At 39.1% G+C, this 17,222-nt stretch overlaps 1 protein-coding gene across 2 annotated transcripts; it reads left to right on the top strand.

The window, feature by feature from the left end:
* The first annotated feature begins 209 nt into the window (after window positions 1–209).
* si:zfos-911d5.4 lies at window positions 210–16,817 on the top strand. Of its 2 annotated transcripts, none has more exons than XM_040136062.1 (7): window positions 210–398; window positions 873–1,003; window positions 1,592–1,692; window positions 2,206–2,354; window positions 3,620–3,848; window positions 4,449–4,669; window positions 15,285–16,817. In XM_040136062.1, exons 2-7 carry the CDS (start codon window positions 885–887, stop codon window positions 15,450–15,452), a joined length of 987 nt encoding a protein of 328 aa, XP_039991996.1. In that variant the 5' UTR covers window positions 210–398; window positions 873–884; the 3' UTR covers window positions 15,453–16,817. The 2 variants fall into 2 exon arrangements, with proteins under 2 accessions (XP_039991996.1, XP_039991997.1); XM_040136063.1 differs by lacking the exon at window positions 210–398 and adding an exon at window positions 408–762.
* Window positions 16,818–17,222: the final 405 nt, after the last annotated feature.

Here is a 17,222-nt window from a genome sequence, read left to right on the forward strand (position 1 = left end):
ATCAGATATAGGGATCTCAACACCCGTGGGTGCGAATTACGACTACTCTCGTAACTCTCATCAGAATCGTGCCCTCGACGCATCGCGCAAACGCCGTGCCGGGCCGAGTGACGTGCCGCCGGCGTCACGTCTCTGAGGGGGGGGGGGCGAAATATGATGCTGAAGGTGGTGCACGTGGTCTGTTGTTTACTTCTTCCAGGAAGGCTGGAAGTGCAGCCGGAGACGGGGTTGGGGGGGGGGGGGAGTTGTGAAACAGCTTTCCTGGATAGAGTTACGTTGCTCGGCAATTGGAAAAAGACCCGCTGACCGACAATTAACGCCGGGGAAAATGTCGAACTGAATTCCCCAATTTCCCCCCCCCACCTCTTCAAAGGCTGCCAAACCGCGAGACCTCAACGGTACGTGTTGCTTTGTCTCGGAGCTTGTGTTGTGTCCCGCATGCAGCCTCTTCTTCGCTCTTTGTTCCCCTCGCGGGGTCCCGAAGTTCAAGTTCATGCGTGCGAGTGTTGTCAACAAAGCCGTTGACTCCGAACGTAGCAGTTAGCATGCTTTCAGGGAATGTTTCGAAAGCATACCAAGAGAAGTGTTTCCTTGGATTTGTTTAGCTAAAATTTATATTGAACACGGTGGATTTAGCCAGACCCGTATACAAACATGTTTGATTTGGCTGGAACGTGTATAATACAGTTCAAACAACATGTTGGCATCAGTTTGACAGTACTGCAGTATTGTAACCGAGGAAAGCCAAACATCTGAAGCTATGTATGTATCTAGACAAATTATTGTTTTTACTGCATATGTTGTCTTTTAACCAAACCGCCTTGCTGTAGACGTTAGTGTTTTGTTTTGGGTTTTTTTTTCCCTCCCTCTAGATAAAGACTAGAATGCTGCAGCTTGGAGGCCTGTTTACCCACTTTCATCCCAGCTCCAAAGCTTCAGAAAGTGCCCAAGGCCAGATCCAACCGCTCACACAAACACTACCTGAATTCTTACAACATGTTAGGTAAGTATCGAGATCACTTAAAGCTGTGCTAAACAATATTTTTATAATAACAATGGATCGAAGTTGTGTTAAGAGTGAAAGAATTTGCTCATAGTGAAGAACCTACAGAGAATTAGCACTCAACTCAGCATTTTAGTGTCTTTAAGCTCATTGTTTTGGTTTTTTCTGCGGCCACTTTACTGTTTTGGTTCACACTCACCACTCTCACGCTGTTTTAACTGAAAAAGCTCTTATAAACCCACTGTATGCTACCTACCTAACAGCAAACAGTCAAAGTTAGCAATTAACCGGTGAACAGAGAGCAGCAGATATTTTCCTCTGTACTTGGTGGAGACTAAAACAGAGCTAAAAGGAGAGCAACTATTAGACTTACATTCATCGGGTGGCCAGAAACACAACTACAAATGAATCCTAATGTTGCTCTGTGTCTGCTGGGCACGTAAATTGGCAATTGCTGGCCAACACATTCGCTATAACAATTTTGTAAGATGTCAAAGTTGTGTTAACAGCTTGCTCCGTTGCCCACCTAATATTGCATTTTCTTGCCAAATTTTTTAAACCCATTTTTCCCATGTACTCTCACTGTAGGAAACTCACCGGGCTGAGAAAGGAAGATGTTTACTGCAATCTGCGTATTCCCAACCAGTTTCAGACAACCAAAGATGACATCAACATTGTTATCCTCACAGGTTGGTATCTGTAATGAAGTGGTACTTTATGATAGTGCTGGGCCAGGTCTTTGTAGCTGATTTACTGTACATTAAAGTTATGAGTGAATCATTGCTTGGTCATTGTAGTGACATGATTTTGTAAGTGTTTCCTAAAGCACCAATAGTAATAACCACATGATATTCCATATGTATCGATGTTGAGGTACTTGTTTAATTATATCATTTATATCAAAATATATTTGAATTGGTTAATACTGTCCCTGTCATGTTAATTCTTATCCAGTTATTTTATCTGTAGTCTCTCAAATTAATTTACAAAAAACGTTTTATATCACCTTATACATTGTGATATGACATCACATGCCATGACTGAAGATTTTATCCCATGTCATACTTCTAATCTTGTATTTTGTGGTATGAACTGCAATGTAATGTTTGGGCTATGACCTTCAGGAAATAATTAATTACAGTATTACATTGCAGTATTCACTTAGATAAATGTTTTATTTATTTATTTATTTTTTCTTTTAGGCCACGGGATCTTCTGCATTGATGCAAAACCCTGGAGAGGCAAAGTGTCCACTCAAAACCAAAACTGGCATGTGCAAGTGAAAGAAGAGGACCAAAACTTTACCAATACCTGCATCGAGCAGATTGAAGATCCCCTTAAAGCTATCATGGTAAAAAGACACGTTTGGCTGAAATGTCAAAACAGCCTCATGAAAACTTAAATGTCAAACTGTCTGGCACATTTAAGTCCAAGGTCCAATCAATTGTCTGGTACATTGTTTTCATCCAAACCCCAGCCGTGTTAAGCGATTATGAGTCACCATAACAATTTATATGGAAATTTCAAACACTACAGTGGGGCTTCCTAAACTTCCCAAGTGGGCGCTCTTTATTTGAAAGGCCATAATTATGTTCATGGGGGTCGGGGTGTTCAAAGCAGGCAGGTGCCTAAACACAGCTGTCACCTTATGTGCCTGGGTCTGTTAGGAGTCATTCATTTCCATCTCTATAGATGCTCAATTTGGACTGGGAGCTTGACAGAAGAGTCTGATGGCAAACACAAACTGCATCATTGAAATAGTTCTGCTTGAATTGGATCTATTAACTTCATTAATCTACACAAAGCAGCTACAGCTCAACTGTCTGTGCACATTTAAGGATGTATAATTTCTTAAAATGGGTCCTGTTAGAGATTAAAAAAGTGGGGATCTGCATTTGTGTGTCTTTAAGGTCATCATATAACAAAACTGTTAAATAGTGAGACATCCTGTGTGAATGTTTGCACATTCTGACAAATTTCTCAATTCTGGATTAATAAATTCTAATGCTCAGTTTAACTTTTGCTGAAATTGATTAATCTAACATAAAATTACTGGACAATGATTCTGATAATGGATTAATAGTTTGCTAGTTTTCCCTTTTGTTATATCATTGTAAAACTGAGTATCTCCATTCGCTGGTTGGACGAAACAACTTATTTGAGGACATAAACGTGGACTCGCGGCGCTGAGTTTCTGTACCAGTACCAAGCAATACTATTTTTGATACTTTGATTTAAAGAATGCAAATATTGTTTTTCTACTAAAACGGTTTTTAATTTAACAAAAGCATCAAAACTTCTCAAATGTAAGACATTTTCTTAACACAAGGAGTTGTACAAAAACTTTGCCTAAAATATATTGTCTGCAAATAGCAAAATTATTATTTAATTCGGAGACTGATCATAGAAAATGTAAACAAGATTACAAATCTGACCAGATATTCTATGCCAACTTTCAGTATTTCTGATTCTTGATGCTATAGGCACATTTCAGTTGTCACCAAAAATTATTAAAGTTTGATGTTTCATTATTTCCATACATTTTATAGATAAATGAGATATAAATGAAAAATAATCATTAGTTGCACCCCTAGAATTAACTGTCTTCTACTCTAGACCAAGACGGCAAACTTATGTGGTCATTTGAAGAGGAGTGGAGTGTCCGTGCGGCAAAGCCTTTTCTTCCCCAGGGTCATCTTCCTCTCCCCAGAGTGCGAGCTGGAGGAGGAGCTGAGGAAGAGGAGGGAGCTTGTCACCCACAGCCAGATAGACGAGTTCCTTAGATCTTTCAGGGAGGGCTACATGGTCTGGATATCAGATGCAGTGACTCCCTCCTGGCTCTCTGGTGAGTGGGTCCTTAAAAGATATATGTCAAGGAATTCAATCGTGTTCTGATGAACTGTAAAAATCCTAAAACTTAAAAAATTCAGCCTGTGCTGACAGGTAATTTTCATCCTGTTTCCAAATTAGCTTTTTTCAGAAATTGACAGAATAGACAGCTTTGCAAGAATCAAAAAAATGACACCAAAAAAATCTGTACTAAAAAACATCAACATGTTTCCAAAATGAATTCACTTGTTTTAAGAATGTTTTATTATCAGGGTTGTTTTTCTACATTGTAGTGCAGTAGCTCACCTTATTCTATTCTTAGTCATGTTTTATGATAATGACACTCATTTCATGAATTTTGAAACAGTTCATTAGTTTTGGAAACACGCGACCATTAATCGTAATGTCCTCAGCTTGAATTTTTCCGGTCACCTTTGTTGCATGTCATCCCACTCATTTCCTCTCATTTGCTGTCATCTCTCTCCTGATGACTCTTCACAAAATACATACAATGTCCTAATAAGACTTGCATTGAATGACACCTGAGAATGAAATTAAATTGAGCGGGCTTCTGAGAGGAATGCTACCAGTTTAACTTGTGTTTTTTCTCCCGCAGGTCATCTGTCGTACAGGCAGATGGCGTCAGTGCGGGAGGTCTTGAGGAAGGTGGGAACATGGGATCTGGTGCGGCTGCACGGTGGCGAGCAACTGAAAGGAGACTACCAGGGCTGCCAGTACATCGCTCTAAACCGACAGGAGACGGACAAGCTTGAGTTCTCCAGAGTCAAGACCCTGTCAGCTGAAGCCCTGTGGGCCCTGCTGGGACACGCTCCTCAGGTCAGTCCACTGCACTGGCTCCGATGGGCTACCACGACCCAGGTACTGTCTGTAAATGGGGGTTGAAAGTTGTGTCTGTGGCTCTGAATAATAATGTAAAACATACCGTAAAGCCCAACATGAACCAGAAGACCAGCAGGTGGCAGTAGTACTTTTTGACTGTCTCACTCAATTTTCAGTCACAGGTTTGATTTAGGCTGAAGACTGCAGAACATGAAAACTATTTTACAGTCATTTGAAAACAATCAGGGTCATTTGCAATTTAAAAATGTCAGGATATTAATGTAAAAACATCAGATCAAGTGATGACAATACAATTTTGGCCAAGAGCCACTCAGTTAGAGAAAAAATTTAATTTTACAGTTGTTTTTCACCACACCACGGAGAGAACATTTATAATTATCAAGCTAAGTTAATTAACTCATTACAGGTTCAATTTATTTAGAAGTAAAGCAATTGTAGTGTTATAGCAGTCCTATTTTCAAATAAAAATCTTTATTTCAGTCTAGAAAAAGCTGAATGAGGCTCCTTTTAAACCTGTCTGGCTGCCTTCACTCTAGTATGCTCTCTCAGATCATTTCCATTAACACTCCTAGCGTTGATTGCTGCCTTAACTCTTCAGTTTTATATTGAGGTAAGTCATCCTGCCTGTCTGCAAGGCACTCATTAGTTGAATGAAAAATCATTGCAATTGCGCAGTCTTAAAAAGCATCATCTGAGCCTATTCGCATTCTTAGTTCAGTTGATACTTTGGATTTTTTTATTTTATAACAAGGTAATGAATGGATTTGGCTAATTACTTAAATGTTGTCCCTCCAGGTGGCATGAGAGGAAATCTTAACTGTCACCATGGCAATGGATATAAAGGTTGTACATGCAGCGGTTGAATCCAAGTTATAATGATATTTACACAAAATAATAGTTTTTTTGTGACATTTTTACCTGAAAACATTCACAAACATTGAAGAATTTTTGCTTTTGCGACCGTGTCTCAGTCCCACTTGTTAAATTAATTTGTTAAATAAAGTACATGTTAGACAGACAAAGGTCAAAGCTCTTGAGGTCCAGTGTGTATGACCCCTGCTCAGCACCCATAACATTCAGCCTGGGCTTTCCTTACAGACCCCCCCCCCAAACGACACCCAGACTGTATATACTCTCCCCTCTCGCCTCCAGCTGCTGTGCATTTGATACATGACCCAACAATCATTACACAGTCTTCAGCAGGCCCTTCTCTGGCCCAAGGGGACACACACGACTACAACGAAATATATTACAGTGTTAAGCGCATGTTCCCCACATATTTCACTGAGATATGTGACCTGGAAAATATATGGTATATACCCTTTTATTCTGTCTGTTTTACCCCACTTAATACTTTCAAATACACACGTTATAGTATTCAGCTGCAATAACCACCAGGAAAATTGATTTTTCCCCTGGATTTGTACAAACAACTTGAGTATAAAAATTTTAAGATTTTGCTCCTTTGGATTTCAGGACTGTATCACCCCTTCTTCTCTAGAAAAAAAGACCCTTGCTCGTGTGTAGCAGCTGCGAGGGGAAGCTTGGTTGGGGGGGGGGGGCAACGAAACCTGATAGCTCCCCCAGGCGTATTTTCAGAGCCCAGAAATAATGCATGCTTTTGATTTGTTACTTGTAAACACACAGGCTGGAAGATCTGCGATATGACCTGCACTTTCACTCAGGCATCTGTTTAGTTGTGAGAAGTGGCACCAGATGTATCCACAAAGCCACCATGGAGGCACTAGGTGTGTTTTCTGTGGGCTCAGTCAATTACTCTGCAGAGAATGGGATGTCTACATGTCCCCAAAGTGGAGAATGATTGAGTAGAGTGGCTGTAATTTATTAATTATGGTCTATATTCTTAGACCACGGTTCTGGCTTCATTCAATTTGTATGGATTGAGGGGTAATTACACTGTGTGTGTGTGTGTGTGTGTGTGTGTGTGTGTGTGTGTGTGTGTGTGTGTGTGTGGACGTGTGTGTGTGTGTGTGTGTGTGTGTGTGTGTGGACGTGTGTGTGTGTGTGTGTGTGTGTGTGTGTGCGCGAGCGTGTGTGTGTGTGTGTGTTAGGGAGAGAGAGAAAGAGCTTAAGATCTATTCATGTCATAATTTAAAGTGCAGGTTACTTATGCTGTTCATCTTCATGTCGTCTCCTATTCTGAAATTTGACTGTTTCATGAAGCCTTTGTACTGGTTTATATAATCCACTTTATTCAGGAGGAGAAGAAATGAAGAGTGTTTTATATTTAAAAAAAAAAAAAAAAAAAGTCTCCTAACTCGCAGTCAGCAGAATGTCTACTAATTGCATAGCTGAGAAACAACAATTGAGTTCCTCCGACCGTAACTTGACTACACCAACCCGTCAGCTGATTAATAGAAGCAAAGCAACCAAGCGAAAAGCTGCAAATTCAACGACAACATCTCAGCTAGCGAATAATCAGACCTTGCACATCTTGTCTCTCTGACTGGCCACAGATTCTACACGGATGTAGCTTGTTAAATTAACTCCACGCTGACATTCCTCTCTGTTTGGCCATCTCCCAGGCTGCACGCGTCACAGGCCTGTAATGGACAGGCTGGTGCACTCCATGCTTAGCACAGAAAAGGCGGAGAGGGGAGACATCAACCGCTTTGTGGTGATAATGAATGGAGGCACACAAAAGGCCAGGAGCTGGCCATTTACAAAGCCTGCAAATTCTGCTGCCTAAATAGATAACGTTGGCAGCCAGTGTGGCTTTTTGGTCTTTTTATGTAGTGGGAAAAAAAAGAATATTTAGCCATTACTATTAATTATTAATAATTTATAACAATCTTTCGCAAATTTGGCAAGACCCTATGTATACTGAATAAGCAAAAAATCTGTGTGAACATGGCTGTGCCTGTAATTTCTCTGAAAGCCTGAGTACTAGTAAATTGATGTTTTTTGACCACAGAAATAACACAGGTGTATATTTTCAGTTGCCAGACATGAACCGAGAAAGGCTTACTTAAAAGTTGTTTCACCAAAAGTAAGATTTATCAGATTGTCAGTCCTCTAGAGTTGCCCGCTCATCATGTTCATCAAGTATTTGACAAAACTTGTGGAAGGATGATATCTGTACTAAAGAAAAGTTTAAAAAAAAGTTTTTTGAAGAATTTCACAGAGAAAAAGATCTATTAGTTGCACAACATTTTTCAACAAAAGTGAAAATTGTGGGGAAATTACCAGGATGTTCAGATTTCTGTAATTGCAGCATCGCTCTCAAAAGGAAACTGGAATTGGAAATAATTTGCACCAGAGTGTGTGTAGGAAGCTACAGAGGAAAGCTAACCATGCAATTACACATGAGAAGAGTGCTGCAGAATGACAAGTGTCTGTAATGAACTAGTGAAGACACCAGCACTTACACACTGGAAGGCAATGATAAAAGCTGCCTTGTAATAGCGTGTGATTAAACTTGGTAAAATCTATTTTTTCACTCGAGCACTAAACCATAGTGAAGAGTCCCGTGGAGAGATTCTGCATCTGTCAGTTTGAAGATGACTCAATGTGTTACCTCCAAATTCATCACCCAGCATGCAATACCAGTCATTTTAAAGGGCTCTTCAAGTACTCTTTTGTTAATTTAGTTAAACATCAACCGCTAGAGTTCATGTTTTACACATTCCTACTTAACACATGTGGAGATTGAGTTTGAGTAAATTTGAATACATGTTTAAAATAAAGCTCCAATTCATTAATATTCATTACAAAATAATTTCTTTGAATGTGGAATGCAGAGCATGCACAGGTACAGCAGGTAAAAATACCTGTGATAGTCATAAATATTGTACCCATATACTGTATTGTATATTGAATGCAAAAAAAAAAAAAAATCACAAAAATCATTCCTAGTCTTTGCATATGATTTCATAAGACTGGGCGATGTTAAAATTAATATTAAAATCAACATCATGATATTTAATAAGAATATTTAGCCAATATTAATATACATCATGAATGTGAGCAGTATTAAAAAAACATAAAATAACTGATGTTCAATGCAATAAACTGTGTTCCATTGTGATGCTTTACATTGGTAGAAACTGTTCAAATGTGTAAAACAAAAAGTTCCATAATTGATTAAATTAGTTTTGATTGGTTTTTGCCTGGAATAATTAACTTTGACAACAGAATTTTGATAAAAATACATGTAGAGCTAAAACAATTAGCCAATTGACAGAAACTCAATTTGCACCTATTTTGATAATTCATTAATCATTTCGGTAATTTTTCAAGCACAAATGCCGAATATTTTCTGGTTTCAACTCATTATGTGTGGAGATTAGATACTTTACTTAGAATGTTTGGGTTTTGGACTGTTAGTTGGATAAAACAGGCAATTTCACAACATCACTTTGGAACCCGGGATGGGCTTTTTTTCTGGACATTTTAACGACATGACAATTAGTCAAGAAAATAATCTGCAGATAAGGTAATGAAAATAATCATAAATTGAAGCCCTAATGATATGATTATATTCAAAGGCAGTGAACAGTAATATTGAATTACTGCCCAGCCCTATGAAATAGCATATCTAACAAGAGCACATAGGCTGCATACAGGATTTTCCTATTAATGAGTCTCTGACATTATCCAATTTGGCATCAAATACCGGATATAGTATCTAATGGAAACTTTTCTTTGGTCACTAGCCAAGATGTTAATTTTATTCAGTAAGCTCAGCTATTTGTTTTGGGGATTCAGGATATTACAGTGATCCCCGCAGTATAAGCTGTACGATATGATCAATAGGGATTCATGAATAATGAAGAGGCCGAGTGGAGCAGAGACACTTAATTATGGTTTCAAAAGCCATTCTCGTTAATTGAGGAGAATAAAGGTGGTGAAGTGGACTGAATGGCAACATTTAGAATTTTTTAATCTGTGACTTTCTGTTTTTTTAAAATTATTATTATAATCATACAGCAAGACCGTCAGCGACAGCTAAAAAACACCAGCTGGCAACTGACGAGTTCTCAATGTTTTCTCAAACTGATGCATTTCTCTGTTTGGCATTTAATATTATAGTTTATTTTGTGTGCTCCAGTCCATTTCCTCTGACCACCTGTGAGCAGACTATCGTTCTTTTAATGTAAAGGCTAATATGCTACATATCCAGACAGTGTGTGGCCACTGTCTGCAGCAGATACAGTACATAATTGACAGCCCTGCCATCTGTTACAGTTATGTGAAATTATGGATAAACTAGTTAACAGACACTTTGGCCCATTGTCTGTTGTTTTGATAATCACCCTTAATAACGGACGGCATCAATATGGTCTTTAAACCTGATTTGGGAGTTAATGGAGTCAGATGGGGGCAGTCAGTGTATGCTCTGGGGGTAATCCTGTTAGAAATGTTCGTAAAGAGCAAATTAAATCAGTCATAGATTGTGCCCTCTCAAGTCAGCCAGACAACCAGACCCATTGAGGAGAAAAAGGAGGGGGATTCATATTTTAACCTCTCGCAGAAAATGCACTTATGTGGATGGAAATAAAGTCAGAGCTGGGTGAATGGATGTAAATGGTTATTGCCGAGAGTCTAATGGCTTCCTGTTAGCCGAGGCAGGTTGTTTGGAAGCAGAGACGTAGCTATTCGAAACTTAACCAATCATTTTCTGCGTTCATGGCTTTAGACAAATGTAGTTACGGACATAAACGGTAATGTCACCAAACCAAGGCATCTTAATGGATGGTCCATAACTGGAGCACATAAGAGTTCTATTATGATGTTTGAGTATTTCATGAAGGAAGTTTTTTTGTGATGCTTCAAACAAGTAGTTATTGGACTGATGCCATTCTGGGGGTTAGTTTACTCTCCACTAGCGCTGAAACAATTAGTAGATGAATCAATTAGTTGGTCATCAGAAACTTATTCAAAAATTATGAACAGCAGCTTATTGTTTCAGTCATTTAATGAGGGAAAATGAAAAACATTTACTGGTTCCAGCTGATTACTTATCTCCATTCTATTTCATTGTAAATTGAATGTCTTTGACTGCTGGTCGGACAAATCGGGCACTTTAAAGACATCACCTTGGGAACTTGTGATGGGCTTTTTTCACTACTTTCTCACATTTTATGCACTAACAATTAAGCGATTAATAGAAAAAATAATTTGACAGATTAATCAATATTGAAAATAACTTTTTGTTTCAAAAAGGCCTCCCTTCTCTGCCAGGATTACTTTTACTTTTAGTTACTGCTATCACTGTTAATACACTAATATTACATCTACTGCTGCTACACTGCTCAGAGTAAAATGTGTGCCCAGCAGTGTTCAGGCAACAGTGAACAGATATTCAGGAAATGGGGGAAATTGTTCAACTTGTTGAACCCTTTGACACTCATCCTGCTTTTAGGAGAGATTTGTCTAAATTAAAACAGATGGACTATTTTTTATCTTTAGAGCTTTGTGATGAATTTATTTTCAACATCACGTTTTCAAGGATTTATACACTGTTGAGTTTCCAGACTGTTTTGAAGGTAGGGAGATGCCATATTGTAAGGTTTCAGATACTATATGTACTTTTCTGTGAATTGTACATGGAATATTTCAAAGAATTGCCATTCTTTTTGGAAATGACCACAGTGATCGAAAAGATGAAAGTCTAATCTAAAGATACATACATAAATTACATATTATACTTTTTGTTTGTATCTTATTTTAGAACAATGTTAAAAACATAATTCTGTCATAATTTACTCCTTGTAGGAAAATAAATAAGCTTTACATCATTTATGTAATGTTGCTGAGTTGGTAAATCCAAACTGAAATCAGCTTGACAAAAAACAGTAATCTGTTTTGAATCAAACCACCAAATTAAAGGATTAAATTGAATGAAATCACTGATAATCCAGTGATTCACATCCCTTTTAGCAGTTCATTAACATATTCATCTAGTCAGCCAAACCACACAGTGTTTACCAAATCAATTGCCTTGTCAAATCCAGCCGAAATGACAGGAAAACACTCCTGGTCTGATTCCATCGCATTTGGCTCGTCGACAAAGGTGTTTGGTGCGCCAGAGGTGTGTTACTCAGTGTTCCTCCCCATCTGTGTCTGGTGAGACACGGCGTGGAACAAAGAGCCCGTCGTCTGAAGCTGGTGTGTCGTTACGCTCACACAGAGTTCACCTGAAACACTGCACCCATGGCTCCAGGTAACAGCCCCTGCTGACTGATACACTACTGGGATTCTTTGACTTTATCGGAGGAAGAATCTGAACTTTATGAATGGCAATACTCACAGGTGGTGACACGTCCATACCCAGTTACACAGTTCACCTTCGTCAGGCCTGTCAGACCTTCGGTGGCAAATAATCACATATATACGGAAACAATTAGACCATCTACAGTGTGAAGTCACAATACAAAGGTTATGATGCATATTTTTTTTTTGTTAGTTTGTTTTGTTTTCCAATTAAAAGAAGTAACTTTGGGATTTTTGAACTGTCTCTACACCAAACTGGTCGAGAATCAGTGCCAAACACATCCCTACAGGTAGAAGATAAGGAAACCAGTGGAGACTGTTATCAGCTATTTGTAAAGAGATATTTCTTTTTGTGGATGGAGAATGAACTGCTGTCTTGAGTTTAAGAGGGTAAAAGGTGAACAATGAACCAGAGGCAGGATTTAAGATTGCAAGAAGTAGGAGTTTGTCTCGTTGAAATGTGAGGAGTGATGTCATTCACAAGACTCCCCCGACACCGAAAGTGAGAGGCTGATCAGGGTAGACACCATTAGGTGAGCTCTCAGCCCTTTGTGTGACACCCAACCTTAGCCCCGAGGGTCCTATCCTCACCATGAAGTGTTATATACACACATTACACATTCAGGCCTGTCTGTGAAATAGTAATGATTCTTGTACACTTGTGGACAATACACAGTCAAAAGTGAGACATTTTTAGTAACTATTCATCTGTTTATCTTGGCTTGTTGAAGGTTATGCAGCGGTGACATCCTGCTTTTCATCTTAAATGTAGGATGCAGATTGCACTTTAAATCACACATTTTTATCTCAGAAGCTCCTTTACACTTTGTTCTTCTGTAAATAAGATACCGAATCGTCTTTACCCTCAGACACTTGCCTCAAGTGGCTGAAAGGGTGACATGTAAAAACAGTTCCTATATCCGACGCATCCTCTCTATAGAACAACACCTGGCAGGCAGGTTGTCTAGACCACACAGAACTCCCCTCTTTGATTTGATGCCAAAGATGGCAGCATCCTTCCTGTACGGTATAACAAGGTTGATGTAAATCAGACTTGTTTTTAGAGCTTTTGATTTCAAATCATACTGTATTTCTGTGTAAATTTTCTGTAAAATTTGTTGGTAGAGGATGCTTCCATTTTAGCCCTAAACGTTTGTCCCCTATCATGAATTGTTGGTCGCCACTCCACAAATTTATTTGGTTCATTTCCAATAGTATTTTTTTTATTCTTCATTAATTTGTTTAAATTCCATACCGTTTTCTAATGAACTGTTTCCAGATTGTTGAAGACAGGTAGCAGTCCAATCAGCATGACTGTCAACAATGCACATTTGGATGCAGATCTGGATCTACATGCAGATTTTTCCGAACATTTTCTGTTATTAAAATAACACCTAGAGGATTCTGCAGCTTTGATGAAAGTAAATGTTCCATGGATGCAGCGCCACAAAGATGGAAGTACTCAACTTTAGTTCCATTCAATTATTTAGTTGCTATTACCAACTATTACGTTTGGTCATGATTTGTTAGAATAATTCTTCTATGATGTTTTTGTGTTGGTTTATACGCCTCTCTGCCACCAGCTGTCATGAAGCTATTTTTTCATGCATCCCAAATTAATAGACACTCACTCACCCTCAAGTGTCTGATGCTATTGTAATACGAGCCATGTGGCATTCGGCCGGGGCTGCAATACAAGACACAATTGTTTAGTTTTTTTCTCTCTTTCTCCTTGTTTTAATGCACACTAATAAGTAAGTAAATGGGGGAAAGATGTGTGTCTGAAATCGCAGTGGCCTTTGTTGCAGATAATTAGGTTAGCAGCAAGAGTGCGCAGGTGTTGAGGGTGTGCTGTGTGCTTGTGTTGTGTTATCGACTTGCTCATATTCGTAGGCTGTCAGGGGTGTCGCACTTCCCATCAGACCCAAAGCTCACCAACCTCTTCACTATTAAAATGATCACTTTCAATAGCAGACAAAGGAAAGAGGGAACATATCTAGTGCAGGGTATTTTCCCCACCGCTAATGCTTATCTGCCTTTTGATGTCGGCATAATAAAAGGCCTATTGGGCTTCCACAATGACCTGCAAAATGGACAAGGGCCGATATACTGGGCCCTGACTGTCGCTACCATTAACTAAAAGGCCCAGACATTATGGAGAGCCGGGGATGAAAGAACATGGAAAAAAATAATAATTGAAAAATTGCCTAATGCTAAAGTGAAAGAAAATGGAGCCGTGAAAAGGCACTGTAATATTCCGTTATCCCCTGTAAATGCAGCCAAACAAGAGATGCAGCGAGGCATTCTTTGTGAAATGGATGTGGTTCATTTACCTGCATGTCTAAATCTAGTTAAGGCTTACATTGTCAGGCTCAAACATAACAGGCAGTTTTGATGTAGTGTTAAAGTGTATTATGCCCTACAACCTACATAAAATCAAGAGAGGTATGACTCCATTCTAGATGTGGAGGGGAATTAAAAAAGCTCACAGTGAGAACAAGGTTAATTTGATATTTATTCTGTTTCAGACTGCTTTTCCAACAATTGAACAATTTCTCTTTGCAGGCTCAAGGAAAATTTGACAGTAAATATTTTTTTGAAAGCCATTTCATTGAACAAATAATTGGTACCTAAAGAGTATCTAGGTATTATCTTCCATCAAAACGAGAACTGATTTCTTTTACTATGTAATGCATTTGGCCAAATAGAAAACTACTGATATGTTCAACCTCTAATGGACCTCCCCAATAAGCATGGTATAGCTGAAAAAATCAGTCTGTCAATCAGTTAGTCGATGACAGAAAAATATTCAGCAGTGATTTTGCTGATAAATTTAATTTTTTTTAGTCACTTTTCAAGCAAAAAGGACGGAAGGAAGGTTTATGTTTCAGTGTGAATTTACCGGCTATTAACTGAAATAGAGCCTTTGTGCTGCGGAAAAAAACTGTTCTACGTAATCTAGATCTAAGAAACTTTAGTAGAAACTACTTTCTGGGTCAAAATGGACCTCAAGTTTGACAGAATTTTTTATTTTACCCATGGTTAATCCTAGTCCCTGTTTCAACAAGCCAGAATCAGTAGGTTTATACTTGTTCTTCAATCTACAGGCCCACCGACTAAGCAACAGCTTGTATACTTAAGCGGTCAAAGGTGAAAGTCATGAGCGTCTGCTTAGCTCTAACCAGAGGTCAGAGGGTCTGAGTCAGGGTCATGACCCCAGGAAAAGCCCTGAAAATCCAAGGAAAAGCTCCCTGTTTTTAGCCACTTGTAGACCAGAGGTTTCTGAATATATTCTCACTTCTCTAACCTTAATTACCTGTATTTCCTGTTTATGTTTCTCTTTCCTATTCTGCAGGTAACAGTTAAAATGTATAAGCGTGGATCTCATGGCTGGCTGGGTAAATCCCTGAGCGCCACCACCACCATCCCATCCAACACCTTTGTGATCTTCAAGATCAGTGGGGAGGAAGAAGATGCCAAAATCCCAGCAAACACCATTCACAGCATCACACTCAGCATATGACTGTGAGTATGGGCAATAAAGAGCATAGCCGTCACGACAAATACGCAGATGCAAAAAACCAAGCTCTTTATTTAGCTCAAACCTAATCACATTTTTACTGGTTGCCTTTTACTATGCAGTGTTTTTATTTTGTTATATTGTACTAACAGTACAAGGTCTGAATGTCTTTATGTGGGCATTTATTGGAAAAAAAAAAAAAAAAAAAAAAGCCCGGTTTGCCATTTTTCCTGATTCTCCGTTCCTCAACCGCAATATTATGTTAATGAAGCTGGTTTCAGACAATTAGCCTGATTAACTTTCTCTTGTTTTGAATGTCTAGGGCTAGCCCACACTTTACACTATCCATTAATTAATCATTATGTTAGCTGATTGTGTCACACCAGTTCAGGATTGAAGTGTTTAATGTGTTAATTGTGGCAGTTAAAAACCGGTGGCCTCTAGTACGATGAGGGGCCGAGCATGTTACTGCCTCTGTGGGTTTAATGGGGGGTGATTTACGGTCTGTTTAGATGGTGTAACTGTAAGGTGCTTTATTAATATGCTCTACTGCACAGAGGAGACGATAACGTATTCAAGAGCGCACAGGCGCAGCCACCAGCACCATTCATAACTGTGTCTGAGTCACTTTCCATCAGTTACCAGGCTTACACAGCTGCGCTAACAGCTAGCAATTGTATTTACTGGGCCTGGTAGTGGCCAAAATGAAGTTATTTCCATCAAGATATCAGTGCCTTTAGCTAATGCAATAGAGGGAGCTCTCTGTGTTGATGGTATCTCTTTGCATGGCATCTCTCTACCTGAAACATCATTACACTGTACTCAAGCTCTTCACTTTTTCAAATGTCTGTTTACTGTTTTACCTGAGGGACAGATGATTGGCAGTTGTGCAAACAACACTGTGTTGTTTGCACCAGTCGGCGCACATTTTTTAGACTGTGGTTGTTTTGAGGTGCTCGAGTTTGTGAGTGTTTTTGATGAATTCATTGTCTTCGCATATTTAAAGTTAAGTACTAAAGAGTTCCTCGGGAACAGTTTTCTACACAGCGCTTGACAAACAACAGTGACAGTATCAAGATCTGGGAGGAGAAGGAAATGACTGTATGTAATTCTGATAAGTGGTGGATGCGTGCCGGTTTTACTCTATTTTCATTACATCATGTATTGAAATCAATAATTTGTTCATTGTTTAAAAATGTAACACTTAGCACTTTCAGCATCAAGCCAACTCAAGAAGCATGATTGCTAACCACACTCTTCAGCTGATTGATATAAGCATGGTGGTTTTATTCACTGATGTGTTTTTTGGTAATCATTGTGTTTTTACGTTTACATGCATTTGTACTATCTGGTGTCATAATAAAGAAATTTAACGATTCAGTGCTTCTCATCATTTACAAAGTTTTGGAATAAGGTGGCCTCTCCCAAGTTTCTTTCACCTGATGGCGTCCTCCAGACCTGCATGGTGCAAATGATCTATAATCAGTCATTTGTCACTACTGTGTCACAAGGTTTCTTCAGAGCTTTGTTTGGGAGATGGAGTGCATGCATCAATAGCTCACTCTGCTCTTTGAGAGCATGCAGCACGTCTCCAGCGCGGTAAAAGACTGGAGATTAGGAATGGATGGCTGGCCACAGGGACAAAGCAAGCTCTGTTGGGCGGCGTGGTGGCGACTGGGGTGGGGGGAAGCTGAGCGGAAATGGACATGGAGATCAGACCAGAACATAGTGTGACAAGGTAACAAGGTAAACCGATCCAGCCAGCAATTCCTC

This window comes from Xiphias gladius, chromosome 9, assembly GCF_016859285.1.
Source record: "Xiphias gladius isolate SHS-SW01 ecotype Sanya breed wild chromosome 9, ASM1685928v1, whole genome shotgun sequence".
Classification (NCBI taxonomy): Eukaryota; Metazoa; Chordata; class Actinopteri; order Istiophoriformes; family Xiphiidae; genus Xiphias; species Xiphias gladius.